This window comes from Engraulis encrasicolus, chromosome 13, assembly GCF_034702125.1.
Source record: "Engraulis encrasicolus isolate BLACKSEA-1 chromosome 13, IST_EnEncr_1.0, whole genome shotgun sequence".
In the NCBI taxonomy this organism is placed as follows: domain Eukaryota; kingdom Metazoa; phylum Chordata; class Actinopteri; order Clupeiformes; family Engraulidae; genus Engraulis; species Engraulis encrasicolus.
Genome location: NC_085869.1, coordinates 50164616 through 50175696, shown reverse-complemented (window position 1 = coordinate 50175696; position 11081 = coordinate 50164616). Strand labels below are relative to the sequence as shown.

Here is an 11081-nt window from a genome sequence, read left to right as displayed (position 1 = left end):
GTTGTAAACGTTGTGTCCAGGCCCCGGTAGCACCACACCACCTGCCCATAAACATCACACCATCCGTTGTGGGCAAACCAGCTTAAAAAGACTTCTCTCACTCCTATAAAAAGCTAACACCCGTTTGAGGGTGCCAGAAATAAACACAAGTCACAACACACTTTTTTCTACATAGATACAAACGGACAAGTGGATATGTGCCAGTGCAGAGCTGAATGCTGTGATACAGATGTGATCTTCTTCTTTCTCACGGTTTAGGAAGTAAGCGATGGTGTTGTAGTGTATGCAAACATTTCCCTATTTAATCCCCCTCTCGAGTTCTTCGAACATTTTCTGCACACTACACCTTAGCACACGCTTGTAAAAATATCAGTGCCAGCTGACCTGAGGTCAGCAGGTTTTCTTGGCAAACATGCATGACTTACAACTGTATCTCTGTGTGCGAGAAGGTGTTGCCTCTGCTCTGAGTACACAGGCAGAAGGAGGCGAACTGTAGTCTGTGTGGCAACGCTCGCCTGCTGCTGTGTTTCATAGATAAGTGTTGCCCCCTAGTGGTGAATGTATAGTTGGCACCTGAGGTGAGCAAGTCAGCACACTGAGACTCCAACCATCATGCCTGTATGCCTTACATTAACCATTCAGTCTGAGTTTCAGTGGGACAATTTCTACTTTTTTCTCTTGATAGACATATATTCTAGTCCTGCACCTTGCCCCATCGAGGTGGGATGTACTAGTTAGCCTAAAAACCTCAGCTAAAAATCTCCACCCTGTTATATAAAAATACATTGTAAACGGTTGTAAACTGGTGTTAACTGGTGAATTGTTCTGCTGCTGTGATGTTCCTCTTATACCAAACTAGGCCAGCATATTATGTGTCGCCTGGTGATATGTTATGTTGCACAAACAGGTGAGTCTGTACAGATGCTCCCATAACACCAACAATGTTATCACAACTGCTCTGTCATACAGTATCTATTACTAAAATGATCTCCCAATTATTGTCAGCACAACATTTAAGGTATGATCATAGTTCTACGGTGCTCATCTTGTAATGCTAAAAACCACAATGAATTAATGTCATTTTTTATTTCTGCTCTTGACAGCACTGAAGCGTCTGTTTTACATAGCTGATAAAACTGTTGTTAATATATTATCTACATACATTATTGATGTGTTTTTGCTCACAACACACTGCATGTTTGTGGCCTAACTACATGGAAGCTCCCCATTGACCATGTGCCTCTGCATTTATCACACCACAGGGCCAACCAGGACCTCTCGGGCCCCAGGGGCCGCAGGGGCCTCCCGGACGTGACGGGGAGCCCGGCATCCAGGGGGGCCAGGGCCAGAAGGGACATCCGGGGAGACAAGGCATCACTGGCCCCAAAGGATCAGTGGTAAGGCCTGACACTCTCACTTTCATGACAAACTATCTCTCTAAGCATAGAAGTCCCCAGTAGTGTTACTCCAACCAATGCCACTTCAAAACAAATACAACTGTTTATACTCATACTTAAAGTATACGTAGGTATATTTAACTGAACAATAAAGATAGTGCAAGTAAAAGTATGTTGCTTGTTAGATGAAGTAAGTACTCTGCAAATGGAAATAAGTACTGATTTTAAATGTATCATATCTGTCGACACATGGGTTAACAGTACTCTAATGTTTAATCTGTGTCTTATCTTTCCCAGGGAATGACAGGAATTCCAGGTTTCACCGGCGGCAACGGCATTCCGGTGAGTGTGCCCCCTATTGTACATTTCATTACATTGACATTTTTCCACAGTCAAAACAGCAGTGGAGAGTATGTACAAGTTATCAAGAGTTAATCGAATACTTTCGTTCAGGACATTTGAAGTTTATCTAATCTAGATCTCAAGAAGTCAATAAACTCTTACTCCTTATTATACCAAGTAATGGCTGAGTGGAGGAGAATCTATTGACTTCAACTGTTTGTTCACCTCACAATAAACCTTTAACCCAAATTCTTGCGTTACAAAATCACATCATGTTTATTTACAAGTTGAACACTGGGTTCAACTAAATATCATGGTAACACATGCACAGTGCATTTGGCAGCACGTGATCAGCAATGGCCATGCCGGTTAAATTAACCTTGAATCTCCATTTGAGGAAATGAAATGCCCTGCTGACGTAGTCTTGTCTTCTCCATCCAGGGACACCCAGGGCAAGGTGGTCCACGGGGACCACCGGGAGGGGACGGCTGCAATGGAACACGCGGCGAATCCGGAATTCCCGGAAGACCAGGAGTGATGGGAATACCAGGATTTGATGTATGTATATGCTAGGATCTTTCTGAAGGCTGATCCAGTAGCATGCAGGAATGCTATGGAGGGCTGTAACCTAAACGTCTTGGAGAAAACTGTTGTGCTTTAACCCGTTAAGACACAATCGTATAACTCTGCTGTTAGCAGAATGGCAATGACCAAGTCGTAGTGCCCTGTGTTATGTCATAAAAGTGTAGTACTATGATAGTTAACTTGTCGATGACTATTACAGCATTCTACAGAGTGCAGCGTTACCGGAATGTGGAACAGGGTGCATTGTGGGTCTGCTACCTTTAACATTGTCATCTAATTTCTTATTGTTATGCCTCCATTTTTGTCTTCCTGCCCTTTCCATTTTTTTACTCTACTTCTCATTTCAGGGTCCTCACGGGCCAAAAGGACAAAAGGGGGATGATTTGGAGCTACACGTCTTCATGCAGAGATTCCAGGTGTGTGTGTGTGTGCCTGCGTGCCTGCGTGCATGCGTGCATGTTTGGTGGCAGCACACGTACACTGTATATGTCCATTTTAAGTAATGAGTAAATGTGATGCATCATTGACAGGTTTCTGAAGACATTGTTAACGTTCTTTCTCCACATCTGTGTGTGTGCGTGTGTGTGTATGTGCGTGCGTGTGTGCTTGTGTGTGTGTTACAGGGAGAACCAGGCTTCCCAGGATCTCCAGGATATCCTGTAAGTTTGATCTCGTACTGTACACACCCTTTCACTCTCTCCAACACTCACCAATGCCAAGTCCAACATGAAATGGCCAAAAAAGGCAAATACAAGGTCTGCCAAGGTCTCCATTATCATTAATCAACTGGACTGGATATGAATTCCGCCCTGAACTCTGTCCAGGCAGAACGGTATCATAGTGATATATAGTAGATTGGTATGTTCAAGTTAGCTACACCACTACCTACTCAGACGTAATTTGGTTCATACACCTACAGGAAATCCCAAACACTACCACTAGGTGTAGCTGTTCCATCTCAGAGCCTTTTGGCCCCAGACTGTTCTAAGGGAATAGACCTCGAAAGCCCTTGAATTTTTTTACAGTAAATTGAGGACATCTTTAGTTTAGTCCACTTGGACCAATGGATAGCGGGAGGTAGAGGAAGTTGTACTTTACCCAAACACATTATGAATGAATAACTTGGATTGAATGTTCTGATACCACCTTACCTGATTGCCATTTTCTCTCTTCCTCTCCTTTGCCACAGGGCTCGTCAGGGGACCCTGGTTTTGGGGGACCCATGGGTATCCCAGGGCCACAGGTAACGACTGCTCCAAGCATACACTTATGCACACAGATAGCTGTTATATGTACACTGGTTTATCTGTGATAAAGGTTACATGGTTCACTCAATTTACCAAAATCTCTGTTGATTTAAATTGTGGTTCTTGTTTATGTTGACGCTAGGGCCCACCTGGTATTCCCGGACCCAAAGGCGAGAAGGTAAATGATTAACCTGAGATCTCGTGTTCTTAACTAATGACCCGAATCATAGTCATTCACAAGAGCATTGAGTGAATGATGAGGTGGCAACTTGGCAGGTTAATGTATATAAATCTAAATGTATTTGTGGCTCTATTATGCTGATGTTGAATTTTGTCATAGCTGTTTTTAGTTTGTTTGTTCAAAGTATTTATGTTTTTTTATTTGCCATTAGGGAACAATGATCCAAGTGATTAAGGGGGAGAAAGGAGACTCGGTAAGTGCAGTGTAACTTCCTAATTTATTGAATTTGTTAAAAGAAAAATAACATCCACGTGAAGTACATACTGTAGTGTAGACAAGCCCATTTTTAGCAGTAGATGTTCTTTCTATCGATCGTAATGTGCTTTTTGAAATGCTGACTGTAATACCCTCCTCTCACCACAGGGGGATGCTGGCGAGCCAGGGCTTCCAGGAAACTACACCTACCCACTCAGTCAGCCGCCTCTGATTCCAGTGAGTCCTCGACACACACACACAACATCTTGCAGTAAAAAGTCTGCAACACAATAACCTCCTTAAAGATGCACTGTGTATTGTTTTAGCAGTTTCTTTCCAGAGTTCATGCTGCCCATTCACAAATATTACCTTTTTTTCACAAATAGGCCCGCTTACCACCTTCAAATTTGAAGTATTCATTATGACTGGGGCATTTGGTGGATCTTCTCCATGTCCGCCATTTTGAATTTCTAGAGGTAGACTTTTTTAGCTGCCGAACTTACTGTACTTTGGTCATACTAGTAAATATTAGTTTATTATTTAGTAAATATTCATGAAAAGATCAAATTTGGCAGTAGGCAGCACAGCACAGTGACTAAAAAAGAAGTGTATAGATTGACTGCATGTGACTGGAAATTGAGTGTGTGCGTGTGTGTGTGCGTGCATGTGTGTTTATATTAAATGCAATGAAAATAGCACTAACACTTGCATAATCCCCAGGGTCCAGATGGTCCAAAAGGATCGCAAGGAGAAATTGGTGAACCTGTAAGTGCCCTTATTTAATACAGTATAGGTATAACCTATAACAAAATCATGGGTTTATTCAATAAGAATAGAGTTTATAGAACTGGCAACTTTTCTGTTGTATTAGTTGTATTCATAGCTGAGGCAGACTTTGTGTATGTGTGTGTGCGCTCTCACGCGTGTGTTTATGTGTGTCTGTGTCTGTGTGCGTGTGACTATGCGTGTGTGTCTTGTGTCTGCATGTGTGTTCTAGGCGGACAACAAAGGAGAGGATGGCATTATGGGAATGCCAGGAGCAAGGGTGAGTGGGTTTCCTAGAGAGTCCTACGACTCTTTTCACATAAACTATGAAGTCCTGACACACTATGCTATTATAGTTAACTGATTTGTAATATGGGATGTGACTTGTGATAAACTCTGGGTCACGCCTTTTTCTCTTTCAGGGGTTGCCTGGTCTGAATGGACAGCAAGGAGGACGGGTAGGATATCTGTCTTTGCGCTTGTCACATTGTGTTTGCATTTTTCATGTTTGTGTGTGTGACAAATTCTGCAATATTTATCAATAACTATCACTAGTCTACTGTATAGATATGTGTTTTTTATGTAATACGTCTAATTGAATTGTGCACATACAAGGGCTTAAATACTTTACTACTTAACTCAACATTTAGTCTTTCTGTGAGCACAGTGATGTGTGTGAAAGATTATCTTAAATTTGGTTTGCCTTTTTTTCTACCTCTAGGGTGAGAACGGATTTCCTGGCTTTCCTGGGAGACCTGGACCAAAGGTTTGTCCACCTGCATAATAATTCCAACTCCCAAAGTCTCTGTACTGTAAAGCAGTGGTTCTCAACTTTTTTTGAACAAACGCCCCCTGGACCTCATCCTAAGCCTCCTACCGCCCCCTTGACTTCACCATAAGCCTACCAACGCCCCCCTTTGTATTATAAAAATTAAATGAGCTAATGCCCCCAATGACAACTGAGCACCGCCCACTCTCAACTGTATCCTTCTCAACGCCCCATAGGGCTCCCCAACGCCCCCTGGGGGCTGTACCACCCCTGTTGAGAAACTGCTGTAAAGCAATGTGTACACCACGAGCGACTTACGCTACCTGAGCGACGGAAGTCATTATTTCTCTATGGGGGGTCGGCGACTGAAGCAACCAAAGCAAATTCGCCAGGAGCGAAGCGACCAGAGCAAATTTCAGTGATTCAAGTCAGCTAATATTATGGTAATGAGGTCAAATCAATTTGAATGTTCATGTCTCTGAATTTCCCAGGATGACAGGCCGGAGCCGTTATGTGATTAGCTAAATCTAACATGTCAAGGTCACATCCAGAGCTAATAAAGCGAAGTCATGGCGAAACTTCTTCAGGGACCTCAACTAGCATAGGTCGCTTTTGATGATGTACATGCAGCATAATGATACTGAAGATGTGCCATAATGACCATGCCAGGTTGTAAGCGCATCCGTTTTACCCTTTTTTTCTAACAAGTAAATCGAGTTTTAAGTCCCTAAAACGGATATTTGTAAGTGAAGATTTTCAATATGCTTTTTTTTTATCCGCATGCCATATGTAAGCCGTTTTTTTAATAAGTTTTTAAAAATATTCGCATATCTGTAATCAAGTTTGTAAATTCCATCTAAAATTAACATAGAAGTTACATGAAAGGTTTGCATAGACACACCTATAACATAAATTATCAGAACTTTTGGCCTTGTTTATTAAACCACACCGTGATCATGGGCTACTTGTATGTCTTGTAGGGGCTTGATGAAGGTAATGAAATCTACATGTGTGTGTTTGTTTGTCTCTAGGGTGAAGTTGGTGCACCTGGCGAGCTCATCGGCCCTATTGCCCCTGGAGGAAGTGAGTTGATCACACAGTGACCAAGTGTTACAGTACTTTCTTGAGGGCAGTCATGGGTAAGCGGCAAGGGCGTCAGACTTGTAGCCCAAAAGTTGCCGGTTAGACTCCCGATCCGTCAGGTTGGTGGGGGGAGTAATGAAGCAGTGCTCTCGCCCATCCTCCTCCATGACTGAGGTACCCTGAGCATGGTACTGTCCCCCGCACTTCTCCCTTGGGACGCTGTTGGGGGCTGTCCCGTTGCGAGGGTGAGGCATACACTGTAAATGCAATTTCGCTGTGTGCAGTGAGCACTATGTGCTGAGGAGTGCTGTGTCACAATGACAATGGTTGGCTTTCAGTACTTTGGTGGGCTTTGGTGGTGACAATGGTGGGCTTCCAGTAATTTGACCTTGAATCTGACCTATTCAGCATCTCACACAGTAAAAAATGGGGTATCAATATTTCAGAGTAAACTTTTATGAATCCAGATAGATTATTTATTTACAACACTGTGGATGGTCAAATTGCTGTAACATGGTGTGAAAAGTCGAGGTAAAGTTTACTGTGTAAAGTTACTGTGACCTATCTGTCCTATTCAACATCTTCTACACGTTGTTCACAAATGCTCCATACGTAGTTGTGTCACTGTCAGCCCATGATACACAGGTGTACGTTTGCATAGGGGCAGTAGGGACATGTCACAACCAAATATTTGGGAAGAAAAAATAGTCTCTACCAGTATTTACTATTGTATTTAATTTACATCAAATGATTGATTTATTCACTTGTTTGTGGGAACTCCATGGTTATGGCTATGTCTTAATCTGTTACTGAAGGCTCTCTGTAATGTCATAGCAATGTTATTATGATGTAGTGGAGCATTTTCAGCAAATAGTCAATAGGCCCGCCGGCGATGTCATCTGCACAAAGAGGATACAATCACCAATGAGCATTGTTAGTTGGGTTAATTGAGGATTTATTCTTTTAGAATTGTTTTGATTCACAGTTTGTTCTTCTTTTTCTCTCCTCTCTCCCTGTTTCCCCTCTCCTATCCTCTACTTTCCTCTGCTCACCTCACTTCACCTCACCTCTCCTCTCCTGTCCTCTCCTCGTCTCATTTCTCCCCTTTCGCCACTCACCCCCTCCCCTCCTCTCCTCTCCGTTCCTCTCTCCATCTGTCCTGCACTCTCCTTTCTCTGTGTCATCTCCTCTGCTCTCCTTTGGTGTGTCTCTTCAGTTGGTCTTCCGGGCCTGCAGGGGGAGCTGGGTCCCCAGGGAAGGACAGGGCCTCAGGGGTGGAAAGGCGCACGCGGAAGACCCGGACCATCTCCTGATGGTCAACAACAACAAATATGTGAGTGACATGTACTCTGCACCTACTACATTTACTACACTTTTTATGCAGAATTTTAGGACATTAAATGGATAGAAGTGCAATAAGCATTCGTCGTTAGAACTATGATTAACGCAAACTCTTTCTAATAAATGAATAAACAACTTATTCTTATACTGTCTTGTACTATTCTTATACTATCTTTCTCCCTGTTTACAATCACTTTCTCTTTCTCTTTATCTTTATCTTTATCTTTATCTTTATCTCCATCTCTTCATCTCTCTCTCTCTCTCTCTCTCTCTCTCTCTCTCTCTCTCTCTCTCTCTCTCTCTCTCTCTCTCTCTCTCTCTCTGCCACCATGACACAGTTGACTTTTTTGGCCCGTTTGGCGATAAGGGTGCGAGGGGCCAGAAGGGTTCTGAGGGTGAGCCTGGATCCCCTGCCACCATCCCCGGGCCCCCTGGACTGGACGGCTTCCAAGGCGAGAGAGGGTATCCCGGTCCAAAAGGATCATGTGAGTTTGTATCTATACTGTATATTTCACATGTTTTGATTACGTAAGTCAGAACATTACGGTGTGTATCAGAAAGGTTAATGAATGAATGAAAAAAACTGGAATCCATCCTGTAACAGCATACAGTTTTCCTTGAGGATCATGGGAGTTTGTTACACACCATAGTAGATCATAGTAGGTAGGCAGTAGATCTCTGAAGGTCCAAGTCCCAAGTACAGAAAGCATTGTTTAAAAAAAAGTATAGTTAAAAAAAAACCTTCCTGGTTTGATCTATCCAGCTTTGACTCAGTGGATTACAATGCGTTCTACAGACATCAGGATCTGCTGCTCTGTGAAGTTACTGTGACTGATGGAAAACCTGTATCCTTTTTACTTTCTGAACTGTGGATTGTCACTGCTGAACTTCGCTGCTGTAAAATCACTCATAGCACCCCAACCTGACAACCTGATCACATGCATTACAGGTTCTCATGTATAACAGACAAACATGTATTACAGATACATCCAACATTATTTACATTTCATATTTTATATCATTTGAGCCAAATAATTGTGTTTTACATACATTTTATCAGGCTTGTCTTTTCTACAATCTTATACTCTACGGCCCCCATACTCAAATAGCGGCTCGCGAGCCATTTGTGGCTCTCGGGGCATCTATTTTTGGCTCTCGAATAATTTTGAAAAATTAAAAAAAAAATAAAAAAAAAATTTTTTTTTTTTTTTTTGGGTCCGATCGCGCTGTCGGCTCTTATTTTGAAATCGCGCCACAGACGCAATGAAGAAGCGTGCCGTGCCCCGCCCCCTCAGGCAGTTTCTCCCTCTTTGTGTCAGCGTGTCAGTCACTGCAGGCTCCGGTCAGAAGCACCTACGACGCTGGCATTAGAGGTTGTGAGGTAGACTACAAGGGAAGGACTGTATCAGAGCCTGTAAATAAATTATTCACAAAGTTCTCTATGCATCGTTTTTGAAAGTAATGGTCCACATTTGATTGCAAACAGTGTGTTAGGACTTCGAATTGGTTTAGCTCAGTGGCGGCTGGTAGTCTGTCAAACAGGGGAGGCTGTTCAATTACAATATGTCCAGAACGCAAAAATAAAAGGGGGGGGGGGGGTCAATTTTGACACACATCTTACATTGGTCCTGAGCCACATATGGCCTCACACACTAAAGGACTCTTGTTGAAACAAATTTGTTAATCATTAATCATTATCCCCCTTGTAGCCTATTCAAAGGGACATTTTTTTTATTATTTTTTTATTATTATTATTATTATCATTAGGCCTACCTCCGCCACATAATGATGTGATTGAGTTTGCCTTCGTTGTCTTTGTTCATTACTGGGTGCACGGCTTAACTTACCACTAGAGGTCGCAAAATCTTTAATTATTTACCAGACATTGCCAACACAGTAGGAAACAAGGACTCACCACTCACTGAGTGGCGACACACGGGACTTGGCAGTTAACCAGTTGGTCAGACACCACACCACGAAAGCTCAAAAGAAACGGTTGTTCTTCCCTACCTTTTTCACCAAGTCAATATTAGGCAGTGCTCTGCTCTGCTCCTTGATATTCATTTTCTCCTCATAAGGACGACTGGAATTCGCCAGAATTTAATCCACAATGCTTGGCATTTTGCATAGCTCCCTAGCTTTCTTGCAAGCTAGCCCTAACGAAAAGTAGGCAACTTCAACTTTTGAATTGGGAGATTAAAAAGGATAAGGACGTGCCACTATTAAGACTTTATTCGCAACACTAGGTTTACAAGAATATGTACACAAAACTGGAGTACACCGCAATGAATAGCTTCCCCACTGGTTACCACGACGAAACTTCTCAGTCAAATTAATAACATATCCGCATTTCGAAATGAAATCAACTACTGTAGCCTACTGACACGGGGTTCACCCAATCACAAGTCGGAGCTCCAGTCTCCGGTCCCTCCCCCCTCCTCTCCATTCACTCCCAGTGAGGCTCATTGTGCATTCATGTGGTCTTCCGAAGTAGATATTATCTAGTTGCGAAGTGGTATTTACAAGTGCGTTGCGTTCATGTGCTTTTTTGATGTTGTTTACAAATTAAAGATGGCGAACCAGAGTGAGACTTTTTACTAAAACGATTATAGACTGTTGTTCATCAGCTACAGCAAGCAAATGAATTAGGAAGTCAAAGGTAAAAATGCTGTATATTTTCTGACACTGTCATTTACCATGACTGTCTAAACATACTGAATGCCGGTTTTTGAGTATTTCAACTTAGCGGTTGCCATGGCGAGAGTAGAGCCAGCTGTTGTGTGCGTCATCATCTCGTAAACTCGTTTCTTAAACATTTCTACGAGTTGTCCAGTGGTAAATACCAGAAGCGGTGGCGTTCATGTGTGCTTCGAATGTCGGCGTTTGGTATTTACGATAATTACGAGACCACATGAACGCACTATCAGTCTCAAAATCAAAAAAATTTCACGGCAATAGCCAATGACCGTTTAGCATTTTTCCATTGAAAAAGCATACAATCCCACATGCCATTGAAGTCCATTGAGACTCGACTCGCTTGCGTTGTCTTGAGCGAAAAAAAATCATGCGAGCCTCGGGATCGTATTAAGGGCCGTACACACACGTCGCTGCTATTT

The 11081-nt window shown here is 42.6% G+C and overlaps 1 protein-coding gene across 2 annotated transcripts in view; it reads left to right on the top strand.

Moving 5' to 3' along the window:
• The window catches only part of col4a2 (collagen, type IV, alpha 2), a 105836-nt gene that overhangs the window by 66325 nt on the left and 28430 nt on the right, over positions 1-11081 (top strand). For both annotated transcript variants that reach the window (XM_063214209.1, XM_063214208.1), the window contains exons 5-20: positions 1263-1397; positions 1695-1739; positions 2181-2297; positions 2672-2740; positions 2948-2983; positions 3514-3567; positions 3714-3749; positions 3964-4005; positions 4176-4244; positions 4728-4772; positions 5005-5052; positions 5195-5230; positions 5494-5538; positions 6573-6624; positions 7841-7957; positions 8304-8450. In XM_063214209.1, the coding sequence (XP_063070279.1) occupies positions 1263-1397; positions 1695-1739; positions 2181-2297; positions 2672-2740; positions 2948-2983; positions 3514-3567; positions 3714-3749; positions 3964-4005; positions 4176-4244; positions 4728-4772; positions 5005-5052; positions 5195-5230; positions 5494-5538; positions 6573-6624; positions 7841-7957; positions 8304-8450 (1093 nt within the window). The remainder of the gene's footprint in view (positions 1-1262; positions 1398-1694; positions 1740-2180; positions 2298-2671; positions 2741-2947; positions 2984-3513; positions 3568-3713; positions 3750-3963; positions 4006-4175; positions 4245-4727; positions 4773-5004; positions 5053-5194; positions 5231-5493; positions 5539-6572; positions 6625-7840; positions 7958-8303; positions 8451-11081) is intronic.